At 36.0% G+C, this 23,788-nt stretch overlaps 1 protein-coding gene across 1 annotated transcript in view; it reads right to left on the minus strand.

Annotated features, from left to right (window-relative positions):
- Positions 1–8,092: 8,092 nt before the first annotated feature.
- LOC133654328 (copine-9-like) overlaps positions 8,093–23,788 on the minus strand; it is a 249,625-nt gene continuing 233,929 nt past the window's right edge. The window contains exons 20-21 of the mRNA XM_062054640.1: positions 12,441–12,514; positions 8,093–9,171 (exon numbers count right to left, since the gene is read on the minus strand). Coding sequence (XP_061910624.1) covers positions 9,007–9,171; positions 12,441–12,514 — 239 coding nt within the window. The 3' untranslated portion in view covers positions 8,093–9,006. The remainder of the gene's footprint in view (positions 9,172–12,440; positions 12,515–23,788) is intronic.

The raw sequence follows: 23,788 nt of genomic DNA on the forward strand, positions 1-23,788 counted from the left end.
AATATAATAATAATATATATATATATTATTGTATTATTATTAATACATATGTATATATATATATATATATATATATATATATATATGTATATGTATATATGTATATGTATATATGTATATATATATATATATATATATATATATATATATATATATATATATATGCATATCATATGCAAATGATGCAGCCTCGTGATTATCATGCTATTACCGACTCCAGGACACAAGAAACAGTCAAAATCCAGACTAAAACTTTTTAAAATGTTATATATACATACATAAATATATACAAACACTACTATGCATTATTCCACCGTGTACATTTATATTGTAACTCTGCATACACTAAATACTGCAATTCATCAAGAACATAATCCTGTTGGCAAAATCCCAAAAATGAAATGGCATACAAAAATATCGACATACGTTTGCAAAAATGAAGTATTTTAAGAGAACACGGCAGCAATTTTACCAGAGTAATATTTGCAATATGACACAAATGCATTTCTTCAAGAATAACGTTGTAACGTGACTAGAAAACCGTTGCAATTTCACACCAATAAAGTCATAACTTCAGCATATTTCTTCAAAAGAATGTGATCACAGTCTATCAGAAAATTGTCACAATTTCTACTGACAAACAAAAAGTGCATATCATGAGTTCCACTTGCAATTCCTGGAGGTGAAGCAGTCTCCGAGGAAACGGCTGCTACAGGAATAAAGTGGCAATGTTTGGAAAAAAATGAAGGAGTGCTCCCGAAAATAAAGTCATTCCTTCTGAGAGCCAGCGTCCACTGCAGTGGACATTTGTCCCTCGCAGTTGCACATTTATGCAATGCAAATGTTTTAAAATGTCATTTGTAGAAATGTCCCTAGTTTGAAGAGCTATTTACTTATTCCAAGTCATTGACTTGATATCATAATCTTAAATGTAGCATAAATAATGATGTTTTGTCTATTCTACAGCAGCTGAAAATATGTTAGAATTGAGAAAATAACCATTCAAGTAAAATATTTTGGGTTTTCCCCCTGCAAAGTAAATCGTGTTTAAAAGATTCTGAGGATGCTTCATTTAAGACTTGCAAGTTGATAAATAATATTGAACTTTCAGAATAAAATACATATTTCAAGCTCATTTCTGAATATACAAATCTTACTTTAGGATGATTCTCAAATCCCTTCACTGGCTTCCTGTTCCACCCAGGATTGAATTCAAAGTCTCCCTACTAACCCACCAGTGCCTCCATGGAACTACTCACCTCTACCTCAAAGAACTGCTCACCCCCAAATCCTCCACACCACACCTCCGCTCCGGACATGCTAACCTCCTCCAACCACCGAGGACAAAAGCTACGAACAATGGGAGACCGGACTTTCTGCTCCGCCGCTCCCAGTCTGTGGAACGCTCTCCCTGACCACCTGAGGGCACCACAGACTGTGGATGCTTTTAAAAAAGGCTTAAAAACCCTTCTTTTTAAAAAAAAAACATTTTTTTTTTGATATATGCATACTAGTTTTATCTATTTGGCTGTTTTATTTTATTTTTATTATCTTTTTTTATTTTTTTAATACACTGTAGCACTTGGAGGTTGTTTACTCAATGTAAAGTGCTTTTTTTTTTACAAATAAAATATATTATTATTATTATTTTAAAAAATGATATTGTTTTTATTCAGTCATTGGTGGAGCTAAGGATAATATTTGAATATTGTTTTTAATATTGTTGTGCAGCACTTTGGAAACATGTTTTGTTGTTTAAATGTGCTATATAAATAAAGTGGATTGGATTGGATTATTATTATTATTATGTGCTATCAAGTAAAAGTAACCAGCTGCATTTTTCTGCCTTTTTAGTGTTTCGCTCCTAAAATCCAGTCTTTTTATCTTTTATTTTGTCAGCTCTTTCTTCTTTCTTTTCTTTCTTTTTTTGCAGTATGCATGTCCACTGCAGAGGACGCCGGCTCTCAGCAGGGTATTCCGGGGAAAGAAAACAAAACCCACAAAAAACAAAAAAACATTTGTAGGTTATTCAACATAATATCATCAATCATCAAGGAAGGGAGACAGGATGACACAAAAGTTAGCAACATTAGCATAGGTATGTGAGCTAAAGTGCTAGCATTACCCTCACAATTTAACATTGTGCTTTTTGAACAAACTGCATTCAGAAAGTAGTCGCAGTGCTTCACTTTTTCCCACATTTTTCATTTTAAAGCCTTATTTATTTAAAAAAAAAAATACTACAGACTATACCTTCTAATGATTTTTTTTTTTACTTTAGAAAATTCATTAAAACTAAAAAAAAACAAAAAACTTAAAACCTTTTCACATCGTCATAATGGGGAATTGTGTGTAGAATTTTGAGGATCAAAATGAATGTATTGCATTTTGGAACAAGGCTGTAACATAAAATGTGGAAAAGGTGAATACTTTCATAATGCATTGTTTACATCTGTTGCTGATTGCATTTATAGATGTGTAGTGAAGCCTGTTTTTTTTCCCAAAACCATCCTCTGTAGAATTGGACATTTAAAGACCTAAGAGTGAACAATTTGACTCAAAAGGTTCCCCTACAGTAGAGTCAGAATAAAATATGTTTGAAACTTTTAATCACTTGCCAAAATGATCGGAGAGCTGAATCCCTGCGCATGCGCAACGCAAAGATGGCGGCGACACACGCACACACTAATGGTCCAATGGTGAAAACTAAAGCGCTTTAAATAGTTCTAAACAAAAAATACTGACGTCCAATACGTTGATAAATATATATGTTCGACATTATGGCAAACTATCGAGGTGGTCTGTACAAGACGTGGCGCACAATGCACGATCGGTGGACACAACATTAGGCACACCCGCGCCGCAATATTCAAAAGTGAGGAGTTCCGTAGGAGCAGATCTCGTGTAAGAGGTGCACATCCTAGTCACGGACATTTATTAACCCCGACATGCAAGTGAGAGAGTACATCATCTTAGAAAACTGCCATTATTTTTTTTATTTTAACATTTTTATTTTATTTTTTATTTTATTTTTTAAAGCCATTCAAAAACAATAATTCTAAGTTACTGAGCTCCTGGTCTAATATCGTGTGCGATTAATCTCCGCGGTAATAAATCCCGAGTTCGCAGGCGCGGTCATGCATAATAGGGATGATAAGTGTCTGTACGTCTGACGGCCACCAGAGGGCGACATTGCTCCACTTTGCACACGGCCGTGGCACACAGTAGGTGGGCGGGGCATGCATAGGGCCTACATTACAGTCCAGGTTGAGTCTTTTGCCATAAAAACAAGAAAAAAGTGATCCTCTTTTTACATCCTCCATCTTCCTCCCTCGCTCCCTGGCACCTTTCTCACTTCTTCTTTCCTCCCTTCCTCTTCCTCTCTGCGGGGCAGTCTGACATTTCTGGAACAGCGTCACGTCACGCTGGGAAAAGATGGCTAGGTGTGGCGCCGGCGGAATGATGTATAGATTTGTTTTTTGTCTCTCAGGAGGAGGAGATGTTGACATTCGATCCCTCACATGCTGGTTAGTAGATCGCAGCCTATCATAGCAGTCCTCGGGGACTCCCCCTGGTGGCTGCGAACAGGGATGGCAATCCGATTGGAGGGTTCGTTGGTGCTCCGGGTTCAGTTTGGGTTTTTTTCCCCTTGCCTCCGTCGTGTCCAAAAGTGCCTTGCTAGTCCTCTGTAGAACCAGCGTCCTCTGCAGTGGACATTTGTTTTATTTAGGTCTATTTCTTTGGACTAAATTTCAAATTTCAGGGGAAAAAAAAAAAAGAAGCCCGGTTTTTAAAGACACAAATGTTGACTGCACAAAATGATAGTTAGACATTGTCCTTATGTCAGGAGTGTTTTTTTTTTTTTTTTTTAGAAATCTACTGCAAAATACTAGTTTTAACTGTGACAGGGAAAAAAAAAAAAAATATATAAATTTTTTTTTTTTTAAAAAGGAGGAAAAAAAATGACAATTTGTTTGCCAGGGTTTTAGCCTAAAAATAACAGTGGTTCTGTTTTCCCATGTACAGTAATGCACTGTGAAAACAACTACCGCAGATTTACGGTAAACAAAAATAATACCGGCAGCTCAGTCGCCAAAATGTTTACGTAAACCGAACAGCGGTACTGTTTTTTTTAAATGTACAGTAGTGCACTGTAAAAAAAAACAAAAAAAAAACACAGTTGATCTTACGGTAAAAAAAATACTGGCAACTCAGTCAGAATTTTACCATCAATTTAACAGCAGCACCGGTTTTTTTGTTTAAATTACAGTAATGCACTGTAAAAACAACTATCATAGATTTTAGGGTGAAAAAAATAAATAAAAAAATGGCAGCTCAGTCACCAACATTTTACCGTAAAATTAACAGTGGTATTGTTTTTTTAAATGTACAGTAATGCACTGTAAAAAAAAAAAACTATCGTTGATCTTATGGTAAAAAAAAATACTGGCAGCTCAGTCAGAATTTTACCTTAAAATTAACAGCAGCACCGTTTTTCTAAAATGACAGTAATGCACTGTAAAAATAACTACCAAATATTTTAGGGTAAAAAAAATTAAAAAAACTGACAGCTCAATCACCAAAATTTTACCGTCAAATTAACAGTGGTACTGTTTTTTTCAATGTACAGTAATGCACTGTAAAAACAACGATGGTATATTTTAGGTGGAAAAAACTGTCAGCTCCAGAATTTTCCCGTAAAAATAACAGGGGTTCCTTTTTTCCCATTTACAGTAATACACTGTAAAAAATATTGCCGTAGATTTTACGATAAAAAACTGGCAGCTCAGTCAGAATTTTACCTTACAAGTAAAAGCTTTACCCTTTTTTTTTAAATGTACAGTAATGCACTGTAAAAAAAAATAAAAAAATACAGTTGATCTTACGGTAAAAAAAACAAACTGGCAGCTCAGTCAGAATTTTACCATAATTAACAGCAGCACCGTTTTTTTTTAAATTACAGTAATGCACTGTAAAAACAATTACCCTAGATTTTAGGGTAAAAAATATATAAAAAAAATTGGCACCTCAGTCACCAACATTTTACCGTAAAATTAACAGTGGTACTGTTTTGTTTAAATTACAGTAGCGCTGTAAAAACAAATACCGTAGATTTTAGGGTAAAAAAAACCAAAAACTGGCAGCTACCGTGATATTAATAGCGTTACAGTTTTTTTTCCTTCAAATGTACAGTAATGCACTGTAAAAAAAAACAAACAGTATATTTTACTTTAAAAAACTGTCAGCTCAGTCATCAGAATTTTCCCGTAAAAATAACCTACGGTAACGTTTTTTCATTTACAGTAACACACTGTAAAAACACTACGGTAGAATTTACGATAAAAAACTGAAAGCTCAGTCAGAATTTTAAATTAACAGCTTTACTGTTTTTTTTTTGTACAGTAATTCACTCTAAAAACAAGTACCGTAGATTTTTATTTAGATTTAGATTTAAAAATAAAAACTGGTTGCCAAAATGTTACTGTAAAATTAATAGCGGTACAGTTTTGTTTCTTCAAATGTACAGTAATGCACTGTAAAAAAAACAAAACGGTATATTTTACCATAAAAAACTGTCAGCTCAGTCATCAGAATTTTCCCGTAAAAATAACAAACGGTAACGTTTTTCCGTTTACAGTATTACACTGTAAAAACACTACGGTAGAATTTACGATAAAATACTGAAAGCTCAGTCAGAATTGTACCTTCAAATTAACAGCTTTACTATCGTTGTGTAAGGTAATTCACTCTAAAAACAAGTACCGTAGATTTTAAATTAGATTTAGATTTTTAAAAAAATACTGTTTGCCAAAATGTTACTGTAAAATTAATAGCGGTACAGTTTTTTCCTCTTCAAATGTACAGTAATGCACTGTAAAAACAACTACGGTATATTTTACATGAAAAAACTGTCGGCTCAGTCACCAGATTTTTACCGTAAAAATAACTGTGGTTGTTTTTTTTCCAAATACAGTAATACACTGTAAAAACACTACCGTAGATATTGCGATAAAAAACTGAAAGCTCAGTCAGAATTGAACCTTAAAATGAACAGCTTTACTGTTTTTTTTGTACGGTAATTCACTCTTAAAAACAACGACCGTAGATTTTCATTTAGATTTAGATTTTTTTTTTTAATATTGGTTGCCAAAATTTGACCGTCAAAATTAATAGCGTTACAGTTTTTTTTTTACTTTAAAAAACTGTCAGCTCAGTCATCAGAATTTTCCCGTAAAAATAACAAACGGTAATGTTTTTACATTTACAGTAATACACTGTAAAATCACTACGGTAGAATTTACGATAAAAAACTGAAAGCTCAGTCAGAATTTTACCTTAAAATTAACAGCTTTACTGTTTTTTTTTGTACAGTAATTTACTGTAAAATTAATAGCGGTACAGTTTTTTTTCTTTAAATGTACAGTAATGCACTGTAAAAAAAACAAAAACAAAATATTTTACCTTAAAAAACTGTCAGCTCAGTCATCAGAATTTTCCCGTAAAAATAACAACGGTACAGTTTTTACGTTTACAGTAATGCACTGTAAAAACATTACTGTAGATTTTACGATAAAAAACTGAAAGCTCAGTCAGAATTGTACCTTAAAATGAACAGCTTTACTGTTTTTTTTTTTATGGTAATTCACTCTAAAAACAACTACCGTAGATTTTCATTTAGATTTAGATTTTTTTTTTAATACTGGTTGCCAACATTTTACCGTAAAATGAATAGTGTTACAGTTTTTTTTTCTTCAAATGTACAGTAATGCACTGTAAAAAAAACAAAACGGTATATTTTACCTTAAAAAACTGTCAGTTCAGTCATCAGAGTTTTCCCGTAAAAATAACAAACGGTAACGTTTTTCTGTTTACAGTAACACACTGTAAAAACACTACAGTAGATTTTACGATAAAAAACTGAAAGCTCAGAATTGTACCTTAAAATGAACAGCTTTACTGTTTTTTTTGTACGGTAATTCACTCTAAAAACATTTACTGTAGATTTTCATTTAGATTTACATTTTTTTTTAAATACCGGTTGCCAAAATTTTACCGTAAAATTATAGCGGTACTGTTTTTTTTCCTTCAAATGGACAGCAATGCACTGTAAAAAAAAACAAAAAACGGTATATTTTACCTTAAAAAACTGTAAGCCCAGTCATCAGAATTTTCCCGTAAAAATAACAACGGTACAGTTTTTACGTTTACAGTAATGCACTGTAAAAACATTACTGTAGATTTTACGATAAAAAACTGAAAGCTCAGTCAGAATTATACCTTAAAATGAACAGCTTTACTGTTTTTTTTAATGGTAATTCACTCTAAAAACAACTACCGTAGATTTTCATTTAGATTTAGATTTTTTTTTTAATACTGGTTGGCAAAATTTTACCGTAAAATTAATAGCGTTACAGTTTTTTTTTTTTCAAATGTACAGTAGTGCACTGTAAAAAAAAAAACAACTACCGTAATTTCCGGACTATAAGCCGCTACTTTTTCCCCTCGTTCTGGTCCCTGCGGCTTATACAAGGGTGCGGCTTATTTACGGCCTGTTCTTCTCCGACACCGACGAAGAGGATTTGGGTGGTTTTAGTACGCAGGAGGAAGACGATGACACAATGATTAAAGACTGACTTTTCATATACCGGTAGGCTGGTTATTTTGATAACGTACAGGCGGGCACTTTGTATTACTTTGCACCGTTGTATTATTTGTACTCTGCACGAATGCTGTTCGCCATGTCAAAGATGTGAAAGTTTGATTGAATGATTGAAAGATTTATTGTTAATAAATGGGACGCTTTGCGTTCCCAAACAGTCATCTCTGTCCCGACAATCCCCTCCGTGGTAGCAGGAACCCCTATATACTACGCTAATTACACTATATACTACGCTAATTACACATCAAAACCCTGCGGCTTATAGTCGGGTGCGGCTAATATATGGAGCAATCTGTATTTTCCCCTAAATTTAGCTGGTGCGGCTTATAGTCAGGTGCGGCTTATAGTCCGGAAATTACGGTATATATTTTAGCTTAAAAAACTGTCAGCTCAGTCATCAGAATTTTCCCGTAAAAATAACAAACGGTAACATTTTTCCATTTACAGTAATGCACTGTAAAAAAAACCCTGTATATTTTACCTTAAAAAACTGTCAGTTCAGTCATCTGAGTTTTCCCGTAAAAATAACAAACGGTAACGTTTTTCTGTTTACAGTAATACACTGTAAAAACACTACGGTAGATTTTACGATAAAAAACTGAAAGCTCAGTCAGAATTGTACCTTAAAATGAACAGCTTTACTGGTTTTTTTGTACGGTAATTCACTCTAAAAACATTTACTGTAGATTTTCATTTAGATTTACATTTTTTTTTAAATAACGGTTGCCAAAATTTTACCGTAAAATTATAGCGGTACAGTTTTTTTTTCTTCAAATGGACAGCAATGCATTGTAAAATAAAACCTGTATATTTTACCTTAAAAAACTGTCAGCTCAGTCATCAGAATTTTCCCGTAAAAATAACAACGGTACAGTTTTTACGTAATGCACCGTAAAATCCCAGGATTCTTGCGGTCAAAATGGGAGTGGCATCAGTTTTCAATGCTGCAACAACGTAAGTTTTACTGTTATATTCTGCCCACTGACCTGCCATTGGTTTTTATTGTAAATACTACATTTTATTGAGCTTTTCTACAGTGTAAACACTCTGGTGCGTTCAATCTGCCGCAAACAAGACCTTCACTTCCGAGTTACGATCGAATTGGCGTTCCGTTGGATTTGAGCCGTCTTGCTGAAAGAAGGTCCATATTTTTCCGTGAAAAAAAGAGCAACAATGAATATTCCACACATCAGCACTAGCGGACAACGTGGTTGATAAATATTTGCCAGGAGTTTTGTGAGTTTGGATCCTGCTGAAGCGGCGAGGAGAGACCATTGCTTGGATTGAGTGACTTCCCTGGCGAGGACGTGTGAGGGAGTGTTTGCGGGCGCCGCCGCAAAGGCGGGCTAAGGGAGCGGCGAGGTTGAGCGGGCCGGCCGCGGTTCGATCCCTCGACTCTTCATGAAAGACAGCAGCTGGTCCGGGATCTCGGCCAGGACGTCCTTAGCCAGCCGGGCCATGCTGAGGACCTGGTTTCCAGATCTGTCCACGTATTCCCGGAATGGAACAAACTGGAGCGGCAGGGAACAAAACGGAAACACATTTATGTGGAGTTCCTTGTTTCAGTCCATTCTTGCCGTTGCACGAAAACGAGAATTGTTTCACTTTTATTGGAAATGAAGTGAACAAAACAACACAAATAGAGCCTTCAGGACAAGATGCAAAGCAGGGATTGATTTCAAAAAGTCAAAAAAGGAGCACCCTGCTGTTTTGAATGATTAACTGCAACTATCAAACATCAGGAGAGTAACAACGCTTGTCAAAGATCATTTATGTAAAGCGAGCACAGGACTTAGTACAGAAACACCATTCAAAGATCCTCTATTGTATACGACAGGACGGGCTCGTTTTTTTTTTTTAGAAAATCCTAAAAAAAAGATTGTCTATGTGCAAAGAGAAGTTTGCTGGGTTTTTTTTATCGGGTGTCAAAGACACCCGATTTGAGGACTCACTACAAAAACATGAGTGAAAGACCCTCAATTTGACAGGAGCGCACTGCTGTTTCGCAACACCTACTGCACTGCCAAAACTTGAGTCAAAGATCCTCCTCATGAGAGGAGCACTCTACTGTTTTTGAGGACTTACACGACAAACAAGTAAATATCGTATATATATACACACACATATATATATATATATATATATAAATATATACACACACACACATATATATATATATATATATATATATATATATATATATATATATATATATATATATATATATATATATATATATATATATATATATATATATATATATATATATATATATATATATATGTCTTAATTAGATTATCCAAAAAGAATAGAATATATATATATATATACACATATACATATACATATACATACATACATATATATATATATATATATATATATATATATATATATATATATGTATATATATATATATATATATATATATATATATATATATATATATATATATATATATATATATATATATATATATATATATATATATATATATATATATATATATATATATATATATACATGGTATATGTATGTATGTATGTATGTATTTATATATATACAGTATATACATACATACATACATACATACATACATACATATATATACATGTATACATACATACATACATACATATATATATATATATATATATATATATATATATATATATATATATATATATATATATATATATATATATATATATATATATATATATATATATATATATATATATATATATATATATATATATATATATATATATATATATACATATATATATATGTATGTGTGGGAAAAAATCACAAGACTATTTCATCTCTACAGGCCTGTTTCATGAGGGGTTTCCTCATGAAACAGGCCTGTAGAGATGAAATAGTCTTGTGATTTTTTCCCACACATACATATTACGCTCTACCACGGTATCGAGCACTATTTTTTGGATAATCTAATTAAGACATATATATATATATATATATATATATATATATATATATATATATATATATATATATATATATATATATATATATATATATATATATATATATATATATATATATATATATATATATATATATATATATATATTTATACATAAATACATTTATGTATATATATATATATATTTATATACATACATACATATATATATATTTATATACATACATACATATATATATATTTATATACTTACATATATATATATATATTTATATACTTACATATACATACATTTATGTATATATATATATACATTTATGTATATATATATATAAATTTATGTATATATATATATATATATATATATATATATATATATATATATATATATATATATATATATATATATATATATATATATATATATATATATATATATATATATATATATATATATATATATATATATATATATATATATATATATATATATATATATACACACATTACCATTCAAAAGTTTGGGGTCAATGTACTTATTTTTGAAGGAAAAGCACTGTACTTTTCAATGAAGATAACTTTAAACTTGTCTTAACTTGAAAGAAATACACTCTATACATTGCTAATGTGGTAAATGACTATTCTAGCTGCAAATGTCTGCTTTTTGGTGCAATATCTACATAGGTGTATAGAGGCCCATTTCCAGCAACTATCACTCCAGTGTTCTAATGGTACAATGTGTTTGCTCATTGGCTCAGAAGGCTAATTGATGATTAGAAAACCCTTGTGCAATCATGTTCACACATATGAAAACACTTTAGCTCGTTACAGAAGCTACAAAACTGACCTTCCTTTGAGCAGATTGAGTTTCTGGAGCATCACATTTGTGGGGTCAATTAAACGCTCAAAATGGCCAGAAAAAGAGAACTTTCATCTGAAACTCGACAGTCTATTCTTGTTCTTAGAAATGAAGGCTATTCCACTAAATTGTTTGGGTGACCCCAAACTTTTGAACGGTAGTGTGTGTATATATATATATATATATATATATATATATATATATATATATATATATATATATATATATATATATATATATATATATATATAAATAATATTATTATTATTTTTTTTAATTGTATTTAATTAATATATATATATATATATATATATATATATATATATATATATATATATATATATATATATATATATATATATATATATATATATATATATATATATATATATATATATACATACAATCACACACTATATGTATATTTGATATATATATTTTCTACATATTCATCTTTTTTCTTTTTTTCTATGGAAGACAGAAACAAGCCCCTTAAAAAAAAAATATATTTTTTAATTCATGGCAAAGAAAAAATAACTATTGAAATAATGGCATCTTGCCTAGTCAAATAAAAAAAATAAAAAAAACATTTTGTAAAATCACAAAATTATGCAGTGATACATTACTTCCCATATTAGACAAACAATGTATTATTATCATACTTGTTGTTATCATTATTAGTAGTAGTAGTTTGTTGTTATATTGCTCCATTATTATTAAGAAATACAATGCTGTTGCTGGCTGTCAACAGTAGCCTGAACAGTATAAAGTCCATGTTGAGTAATGCTGTAAAGGAACATATAAACGGTGAGTAAGGTTTGTCTCGTAAAAAAAAACAAAAAAACATGATAAATAGACTATTCAAGCAATTTGGTGTCCAATTGAAGCCTCCCACCAGCGTGCTCTCGTGTGCTGTATCACGCCGCCGCTAAAACCCGTCCCGCTAAGTTGAATGGAATGATGATGAGTACCTGAACAATGTCTCTCTCCGCCAGGCGCCCTCTGGAGGATACTCTCACCTCATCTCCATCCAGCTCTTCCATGGCTAAAAGCGCCGCCAGAGAGAGAGGAAAAAGACAGTGTGAGAGAGCGTGACTCAACATCCCAGCCATGGAGGGGGAAATGACAATTATTATCCTGATGGAGGGCGGCGTGTGAAGAAGAAAAGTTATCTAGTGGAGCGTGGATGGAACACTTTAGGCCCAGCAAAAAATAAAAAAGGTCACGTCTTACTTAAAGAGGAGTGGAGATGTTTACATTGCAGGTGACACGTAGTTTCAAAGTCATTATAGCATCTGCAGGCACAATGTGCTCGTATGCTGCACCTCCATTATGATGCTTTTATGGACATACAGCCGTGGTCAAAAGCTGACATACTTGTGAAGATCATCCTGTCATGGCTGTCTTGACTTTACAATCATTTCTACAACTCTTATGTTGTTGTGATGTAGTGATTGGAGCTCATACTTACATACTTACATTCATGAAGTTTGCTTCTTTGATGAACTTACAAGCCCCGTTTCCATATGAGTTGGGAAATGGTGTTAGATGTAAATATAAACGGAATACAATGATTTGCAAATCCTTTTCAAGCCATATTCAGTTGAATATGCTACAAAGACAACATATTTCATGTTCAAACTCATAGACTTTATTTATTTTTTCCGCAAATAATAATTAACTTAGAATTTCATGGCTGCAACACGTGCCAAAGTAGTTGGGAAAGGGCATGTTCACCACTGTGTTACATGGCCTTTCCTTTTAACAACACTCAGTAAAGGTTTGGGAAGTGAGGAGACACATTTTTGAAGTGGAATTCTTTCCCATTCTTGCTTGATGTACAGCTTAAGTTGTTCAACAGTCCGGGGGTCTCCCTTCTCACATTGCAGGTGCCACACATTTTCAATGTCTGGACTACAGGCAGGCCAGTCTAGTACCCGCACTCTTTTACTATGAAGCCATGTTGATGTAACACGTGGCTTGGCATTGTCTTGCTGAAATAAGCAGGGGCGTCCATGGTAACGTTGCTTGGATGGCAGCATATGTTGCTCCAAAAGCTGTATGTACCTTTCAGCATTAATGGTGCCTTCACAGATGTGTAAGTTACCCATGTCTTGGCCACTAATACACCCCCATACCATCACACATGCTGCCTTTTACACTTTGCGCCTAGAACAATCCGGATGGTTCTTTTCCTCTTTGGTCCGGAGTACACGACGTCCACAGTTTCCAAAAACAATTTGAAATGTGGACTCGTCAGACCACAGAACACTTTTCCACTTTGTATCAGTCCATCTTAGATGAGCTCAGGCCCAGCGAAGCCGACGGCGTTTCTGGGTGTTGTTGATAAACGGTTTTCGCCTTGCATAGGAGAGTTTTAACTTGCACTTACAGATGTAGCGACCAACTGTAGTTACTGACAGTGGGTTTCTGAAGTGTTCCTGAGCCCATGTGGTGATATCCTTTACACACTGATGTGGCTTGTTGATGCAGTACAGCCTGAGGGGTGGAAGGTCACGGGCTTAGCTGCTTACGTGCAGTGATTTCTCCACATTCTCTGAACCCTTTGATGATATTACGGAGCGTAGATGGTGAAATCCCTCAATTCCTTGCAATAGCTGCTTGAGAAAGGTTGTTCTTAAACTGTTCAACAATTTGCTCAGGCATTTGTTGACAAAGTGGTGACCCTCGCCCCATCCTTGTTTGTGAATGACTGAGCATTTCATGGAATCTACTTTTATAGCCAATCATGGCACCCACCTGTTCCCAATTAGCCTGTTCACCTGTGGGATGTTCCAAATAAGTGTTTGATGAGCATTCCTCAACTTTATCAGTATTTATTGCCACCTTTCACAACTTCTTTGTCACGTGTTGCTGCCATCAAATTATAAAGTTAATGATTATTTGCCAAAAAATAAAATGTTTATGAGTTTGAACATGAAATATGTTGTCTTTGTAGCATATTCAACTGAATATGGCTTGAAAATGATTTTCAAATTATTCTATTCCGTTTATATTTACATCTAACACCATTACACAACTCATATGGAAACGGGGTTTGTATTAACATTGCTGTATGTATACTTTTGACCCAGCAGATTTGCTCACATTTTCAGTAGAGCCATAATAAATTAATAAATAGAACCAAACTTCATGAATGTTTTTTGCGACCAACAAGTATGTGCTCCAATCACTACATCACAAACAAATAAGGAGTTGTAGAAATGATTAGGAAGTCAAGACAGCCATGACATGATGTTCTTTACAAGTGCATGACATGATGTTCTTTACAAGTGCATGTCAACTTTTGACCACGACTGTATGTATATTTATAGACGAGTCATGGGAAGATGTCAAAGGTTACATATGCATAATGCGCTTGCACGTATATTATTTGCATTAGTTTTGTCTCAGTGTGCAACAGCGTTGCAAATGGGCCACCTCACCCCCCGCATCCAATTGCTGCATCAACAGGAACTAAAAGGACAATCCTGATGATGCGGTCACGCCTCACTGAGATTAAACTCCAGCTTCAATACGGTCCAACATTTAAATAAATCGATTCAAGGCCGTTTGCTGCAACTAACGAAGCATCACCACGTGTCAGCCTCGTCACATTTGATCACTAATAGATATATTGCTATTGATCGAAAATAAAACAGAGGGGCTTTTGTGGAGAAAGCGACGAAATCACCAGAGAAATCCACCTTACCTTCAATTATAGCTTGGCGACCGTAGCAAATCACAGGGCTGACCATTTATTTGGACTTGTTTTTTGGTTCCTGTGGCCGGAGAATTGTGCATCGAGCCAAACAACTGTTGTGTATTGTTGTGTATGTTTGTTTTCGGAATCAGATTTAGAAGTCATTTATTAATCGTTTGGGGGATATTCTGGTAATATTGTTGCTCTTCACGCAATACAGTGATAAAGAAGCAATACAATACACAAAAGTACACTGCAACAAGAAAAAAAATACAACAAATAGGTGTATTTTATTTGAACTAAGCAAAATGATCTGCCAATAGAACAAGAACATTTGGCTTGTCAAGACTTTCCAAAACAAGTCAAATGAAAGCTGCAAGCAGCGATGGACGGGACCCACTTTGAGGGCTCATAAAATCCAAACCGGAGCACTAATTAAAACTCTTTCATCAACTTTTAATCAGAAGGGTTCAATCCCTCTCCTGTGCTAGTTCGAAGCCGACACGACAAACGCGCTCAGAGGAGATAATGTTTGAAAAAAGGTGACTGTTTTTACTCAACTTTTGTTTTGAAGGGGGAATTGCAAACTTCCTGTTGATTTTTGCTGGGGGTTGTCAGTGTATGAAATATAGGTCTAAGTGAGACCTACATAGAGGTTTTTGTTTCATGTCTCTATGACATTCCTACTGGGAGTTAGAGGCAGTTTTGTCTGTGTTTTCTTCCTAGGGGGCGCTTGAGCGCAATTTTGAGTTTTGGGGTTTGGTTTTTTGATTAGATCGCAATTTTCGCCAGTCCTGATGTGTGTGTCCAATTTGGTGAGTTTTGAAGCATGTTAAGGGGGTCAAATTACAACTCAAAGAGGCGGCGGTATAATAATAAAATACTAGAAATACAATAGGGTCCTCTGTCGCAAAGGGACTCGGTCCCTAATTAGCTAACCTCAATGAACCCAAAAATACCTTAAAATAAGTACATTCTCACTAATACCAAGTGCACTACTGTCAGAATAATTGTATCTAAGTTATCACAAAATGTTGTGTTTCAATGAGTTCCCGGCGAGCAGACAAAAGCTGTTTTTGATCTTACCGATCAAAAGGCTTGTAAAACTCCACTGTGTAGGATGAGAAGCGACGTGAAGGTGTGGGTTTCTTTGAGCTATTGTAATCCACAGGAAGGTTTTGTCTTGATCCGAGATCTACAAAGCGGAGAGGAAGCAGGACCTGACCCCCCCTCCAGGCACCTTTTCTTTGAACTGTTTTGTAACCAAAGGCGACGGCTGTTTACGACCCCCCTTCCTTTAGAAACAGCTGTCGCCATGTAATCAGGGAAAGACCAAACCCAGCATGATACTTTAAACTGTTTTGAACTGCTTTTATCTAACAAATTGATGATTTAAGATAATTTGTATTTGCTTTTTTAATGTGTATTTTACCTCTGTTTTAAATGTTTTTTTTTAGTCTGTCCTTTGCCTGTATTTCTTTGTGGTGTACAGCCCTTTGTTATTCAACTGTGGCTGTTTTTAAAGGGCTTTATAAATTAAGTTGGTATGGTATGGCATGGTAGTGTGCAAGTGTGTTTCTGCATAGTATCTCCAGCCGTGTCCGTGTGGTGATATCAATCACGGTATTTCGAGAGGTGAAGTGTTGGATATCAGTCCAATAACAGCAAAAAAATGGAATGATTTGCATCTAAAATCTGCGATACAGGCAGTCCTGACGCACGTTTACTTGTACAGACAGTTATTATCTAAATGTCCTCCAATAAGCACACAAGGTTGATATGTCCTTGTATTTTTGTGAAGTCCATTAAAAAGAGTAAACATGGTTGGCCAAAGGACAAGAGCTAGCAGCGACTATACAAAACAGCTAAGCACAAAAGCAGGACAGACGTAATAAGTGTCCTTAACTGGACAATATTGCGAGTAAAAAAACTATTTGTCCATAGAAAGTAGTCTCAAATAATTATAGTTGCGTATTCCTGACACACAAAAAGTCTCCAAGGCAGAAATGTATTAGAAAGTATTCAGTAACAAACATGTCCGAATCATTTAACGCCATGCTTTTGATTGAATCAATTATTGTGACAACTAGGTGTCGCCAAAACACAAATCAAGACTGTTTTTCATACTTACCATCGTTCTCTGTAATGTCCACTTGATCAAACCTTTTCAAACATTCTACACTACAAAAATAGGGACAGTATGTACTATGATTTCGGCTGATAACGTATCGGAATAATATCGTATCGGCCAACACTCAAAGCTCCGATATTAGAATTGTACCGAAAGTGGAAAAAAGTTGTATTGGAACAACCCTATATGTAACTTTAAGACCTTTGGTCGAATTACCGTAGAAGTTGGTACACACCTTTAAGAGACCGACTAGCCTATGTGTTTAAATTTTGAGTAATATTACCGTACTTTTCAGACTATAAGGTACTTAAAATCCTTTAATTTTCTCAAAAATCGACAGTGCGCCTTAAAGCCCGGTGCGCCTAATGTACGGAATCATTTTGGTTTGTGCTTACCAACCTCGAAGCTATTTTATTTGATAAATGGTTTAAAGGCCTACTGAAAGCCACTACTAGCGACCACGCAGTCTGATAGTTTATATATCAATGATGACATCTTAACATTGCAACACATGCCAATACGGCCGGGTTAACTTATAAAGTGACATTTTACATTTCCCAGGAAACTTCCGGTTGAAAAGGTCTATGTATGATGACGTATGCGTGTGACGTCAATAGTTAAACGGAAGTATTCGGACACATTGAATCCAATACAAAAAAGCTCTGTTTTCATCTCAAAATTCCACAGTATTCTGGACATCTGTGTTGGTGAATCTTTTGCAATTTGTTTAATGAACAATGGAGACTGCAAAGAAGAAAGTTGTAGGTGGGATCGGTGTATTAGCGGCTGGCTGCAGCAACACAACCAGGAGGACTTTGACTTGGATAGCAGACGCGCTATCCGACGCTAGCCGCCGACCGCACGGATGATCGGGTGAAGTCTTTCGTTCTTCCGTCGATCGCTGGAACGCAGGTGAGCACGGGTGTTGATGAGCAGATGAGGGCTGGCTGGCGTAGGTGGATAGCTAATGGTTTCAACATAGCTCTGTGAGGTCCCGTAGCTAAGTTAGCTTCAATGGCGTCGTTAGCAACAGCATTGTTAAGCTTCGCCAGGCTGGAAAGCATTAACCGTGTAGTTACATGTCCATGGTTTAATAGTATTGTTGATCTTCTGTCTATCCTTCCAGTCAGGGGTTTATTTATTTTGTTTCTATCTGCATTTAAGCACGATGCTATCACGTTAGCTCCGTAGCTAAAGAGCTTCGCCGATGTATTGTCGTGGAGATAAAAGTCACTGTGAATGTCCATTTGGCGTTCTGGACTCTCATTTTCAAGAGGATATAGTATCCCAGGTGGGTTAAAATACAAATCCGTCATCCACAATAGAAAAAGGAGAGAGTGTGGAATCCAATGAGCCAGCTTGTACCTAAGTTACGGTCAGAGCGGAAAAATATATGTCTTGCACTGCATTCTAGTCCTTCACTCTGACGTTCCTCATCCACAAATTTTTCATCCTCGCTCAAATTAATGGAGTAATCGTCGCTTTCTCTGTCCGAATCGCTCTAGCTGCATTGAAAACGATAAGAAAATGTGAGGAGCCTTTTAACTGTTGACGTCATGCTACTTCCTGTACAGGCAAGGCTTTTTTTATCAGCGACCAAAAGTTGCGAACTTTATCGTCGATGTTCTCTACTAAATCCTTTCAGAAAAAAAAAAATGGCAATATCGCGAAATGATCAAGTATGACACATAGAATGGATCTGCTATCCCCGTTTGAATAAAAAAAAAATCATTTCAGTAGGCCTTTAATGATAAGTGTAACCAGGACATGGCAGTCACACATAAGAAATAAGTGTAGACTGCAATATGACGCCGGTAAAAAACACCAAAACTTTAAATGTTCCATTGAGAATATAGAACATTACACACGGCACTCTAAAAGCTATGGCGCTTCATGGATTGTCGGCGCGTTACGGCTAAGGTAGTAAGACAAACTCTTCAACATACGAGTCTTAGTATGGTTTGTGTATGAGGACCGCAAAATGGCACCTATTAGCAGACATTTTATCGGGCGATTTGTTTCGCAATATTATGCAAAACCAACTTTTCTTATCTTCTGGTACCTGCTGATGTGTATTTGGGATCTGCATTCGTCCTGAAAATTTTCGCGGGTCCGCTTTTGTAGTCTGTTGTCACCGTTGTCAATAAGCTTTTTCATTTTCTCTAACTTCTTGTTGTCCTCCGCTGTTTCTATTTCTAACACAAAGTAGCGTAAAGTTCTTACTTATATCTGTCAGCAAACTCGCCATGAAAGCGCTAAAACATACCGGTGTAGTGAATTGACATTATTCACCCAAGGAAATTTAGTTGTTAACGTTTTTTCACGGGACACATTTCGGGCGTTGTTGTTGCACTAGTGAGCCACGGATGAGGAGATGCTGCTCCGTTATTGATTGAAGTAAAGTCTGAATGTCATTAAAAGAGTTAGCGCCATCTTTTGACACTTCTTCCACTCCCGTCCTTGCACGCTACACCGCTACGACAAAGATGACGGGGGAGCCACGTAAATAAGAGCGCCCACAAAGCGGCACATCCTTAAGAGACTATCAGATGTTCTATAAAACATCATCTATGCAGTGTTTTTCAACCTTTTTTGAGCCAAGGCACATTTTTTGCGTTGAAAAAATGCGGAGACACACCACCAGCAGAAATCATCAAAAAAGGAAACTCAGTTGACAGTAAAAAGTTGTTGTTGGATATGACTTTAAAGCATAACCAAGCATGCATCACTATAGCTCTTGTCTCAAAGTAGGTGTACTGTCACCACCTGTCACATCACGCCCTGACTTATTTTGAGTTTTTTGCTGTTTTCCTGTGTGTAGTGTTTTACTTCTTGTCTTGCGCTCCTATTTTGGTGGCTTTTTCTCTTTTTTTGGTATTTTCCCGTAGCAGTTTCATGTCTTCCTTTGAGCGATATTCCCCGCATCTACTTTATTTTTATCCTTCTTCGTGGGGATATTGTCGATTGTCATGTCATGTTCGGATGTACATTGTGGACGCCATCTTTGCTCCACAGTAAGTCTTTGCTGTCGTCCAGCATTCTGTTTTTGTTTACTTTGTAGCTGTCATGACGTGGACTATCTTGCAGCTGGCTGAGTGGATGGTTTTCCCGGAATTCAATCGGACCAGACCAGTCATGGCTTGAAGGTATATACATGATTTAATTTAACACTATAACAAGAAACAAACAAAAGGGTACAAACAAAAGGTGCGCACAAGGCGGAGAACAAACTTGGCTATGAACAAAACTAAAGCTTAGACAGAAACTGTGGACATGAAAAACTACACTTACTGTCACGTGAAAAAACAAACACTCACGTACTTCTTGCGCGGCCTGGTACCTATCGGTCCGCGGACCGAGGCCCGGTGGTTGGGGACCACTGATGTAGACCACAAGGAAGTCTTTTACATTTAGAAAAAATAAATAATAATATGACCCCTTTAATGCGCCTTATAATCCGGTGCGCCTTTTGTGTGAAAATAAACCTGACTAGACCCGCTCATCGGCAGTGCGCCTTATAATCCGGTGCGCCCTATGGTCTGGAAAATACGGTAGTATCATATCGGAAGTGGAAAAAGTTGTATTGGGTCAACCCTAGATGTAACTATAAGACCATTCTTCGAATTACCGTAGAATTTGGTACACACCTTCAAGAGACCGACTAGCCCGGGGGTCAGCAACGCACGGCTCCCGGGCCACATGTGGCTCTTTAGCGCCGCCCTAGTGGCTCCCTGGAGCTTTTTCAAAAATGTATGAAAATGGGAAAAGATGAGGAAAACAAAATATATTTTGTTTTAATAAGGTTTCTGTAGGAGGACAAACATAACATTTGTATAAATCCCACTGTTTATATTAAACAAGCTCATTGCTGAGAGTATTTGGCGCGCACCTTCTTGTCCTACTAACTTCGGAAATCCTTGAACGCACCGTAGTTTGTTTACATGTACAACTTTCCTTGATGCTGCCACAGAAAGGCGTGCTTCATGCCACTCCTTCTTTGTCTCTATTTGTCCACCAAACCTTTTATGCTGTGCGCCAATGCACAAAGGTGAGCTTTGTTGATGTTTTTCCGTGTGGAGTGCTAATCAGGCATGTTTGGTCAGTGCATGACTGCAAGCTAATCAATGCTAACATGCTATTTAGGCTAGCTGTAAGTACATAATGCATCGTTATGCCTCGTATTTTAGGTGCGTTTTATTAGCTGTTTCTGTTTGCTTCAACGTGAACACACACACACACACACACACACACACACACACACACACACACACACACACACACACACACACACACACACACACACACACACACACACACACACACACACATACACACACACACACAGACACACACACACACACACACACACACACACACACACCTTTGGCCATTCTAAGCCAGTAATTTCCAGGAGTTATCCCACCCTCTGAAAAGCCTCCGTTTTAGTTATGTTTCCCAATGTTGTAAAAATGTGCGTACAATAAATATTACATTCGAACATTTCTGTCAACAAAGATTTGCGTCAGCCGGCGACATAGTCATTTTGATAGTAGGCTAATATAGACTTGTGTTGTCTTCATTATAACACTTATATAAGACTTTTAAAGGCCTACTGAAATGCATTTTTTTTATTTAAACGGGGATAGCAGATCCATTCTATGTGTCATACTTGATCATGTCGCGATATTGCCATATTTTTGCTGAAAGGATTTAGTAGAGAACATTGACGATAAAGTTCGCAACTTTTGCTCGCTGATAAAAAAGCCTTGCCTGTACCGGAAGTAGCGTGACGTCACAGGAGCTAGTATTCCTCACAATTTTCCTTTATTTACAATGCAGCGAGAGAGATTCGGAGCGACAAAGCGACGATTACCCCATTAATTTGAGCGAGGATGAAAGATTCGTGGATGAGGAACGTTAGAGTGAAGAACTAGAGGCAGTGCAGGACGTATCTTTTTTCGCTCTGACCGTAACTTAGGTACAAGCTGGCTCATTGGATTCCACACTCTCTCCTTTTTCTATTGTGGATCACGGATTTGTATTTTAAACCACCTCGGATACTTTTATCTCCACGACAATACATCAGTGACACACTTAGCTACTGAGCTAACGTGATAGCATCGTTCTCAAATGCAGATAGAAACAAAATAAATAAATCCCTGACTGGAAGGATAGACAGAAGATCAACAATACTATTAAACCATGGACATGTAACTACACGGTTAATGCATTCCAGCCTGGTAAAGCTTAACAATGCTGTTGCTAACGACGCTAAGGCTAACTTAGCAACCGGACCTCACAGAGCTATGATAAAAACATTAGCGCTCCACCTACGCCAGCCCTCATCTGCTCATCAACACCCGTGCTCACCTGCGTTCCAGCGATCGACGGCGCGACGAAGGACTTCATCCGTGGGTTTGGCGGCAAGCATCGGCTAGGCGTCCGCTATCAGGGTAAGTAGTCCTTGTTGTGTTGCTACAGCCAGCCGCTAATACACCGATCCCACCTACAACGTTCTTCTTTGCTGTCTCCATTGTTCGTTAAACAAATTGCAAAATATTCACCAACACAGATGTCCAGAATACTGTGGAATTATGAAATGAAAATAGAGCTTTTTCTACGGGCTCCGAATACTTCCCTTGCCCTCGTGACGTCACACGCATACGTCAGCATAATAAAACGTTTTTAACCGGAACTGTGGCGGGAAATTTAAAATGTCACTTTATAAGTTAACCCGGCCGTATTGGCATGTGTTGCAATGTTAAGATTTCATCATTGATATATAAACTATCAGACTGCGTGGTCGCTAGTAGTGGCTTTCAGTAGGCCTTTAATGTCATTTTAATAGTAGGCTAATATAACTAATATAGACACTTACATCATGTGTTGTCTTCATTATAACACTTATATAAGACTTTTAAAGTCATTTTGATAGTAGGCTAATATAACTAATATAGACACTTACATCATGTGTTGTCTTCATTATAACACTTATATAAGGTTTTTAATTTTTTTGCGGCTCCAGACAGATTTTTTTTTTGTATTTTTGGTCCAATATGACTCTTTCAACGATTTGGGTTGCCGACCCCTGGACTAGCCTATGTCTTTCAAATTTGATCACCATTAGTTGGAAGACATGGCCGTCTTTGCACTAATTGCCCATAAGCCATTAACCATTTGTCCAATGACTATAAAAGGTCAATGATATCTGTGTGGCATGTTTGCTGGCATATCTTCCAAAGCACTTAGAACACGACCCACAAATATCATTTACAGCAGGGGTCACCAACGCGGTGCCCGCGGGCACCAGGTAGCCCGTAAGGACCAGATGAGTAGCCCGCTGGCCTGTTCTAAAAATAGCTCAAATAGCAGCACTTACCAGTGAGCTGCCTCTATTTTTTAAATTGTATTTATTTACTAGCAAGCTGGTCTCACTTTGCCCGACATTTTTAATTCTAAGAGAGACAAAAGTCAAATAAAATTTG

Source organism: Entelurus aequoreus, linkage group LG07, assembly GCF_033978785.1.
Source record: "Entelurus aequoreus isolate RoL-2023_Sb linkage group LG07, RoL_Eaeq_v1.1, whole genome shotgun sequence".
NCBI lineage: Eukaryota > Metazoa > Chordata > Actinopteri > Syngnathiformes > Syngnathidae > Entelurus > Entelurus aequoreus.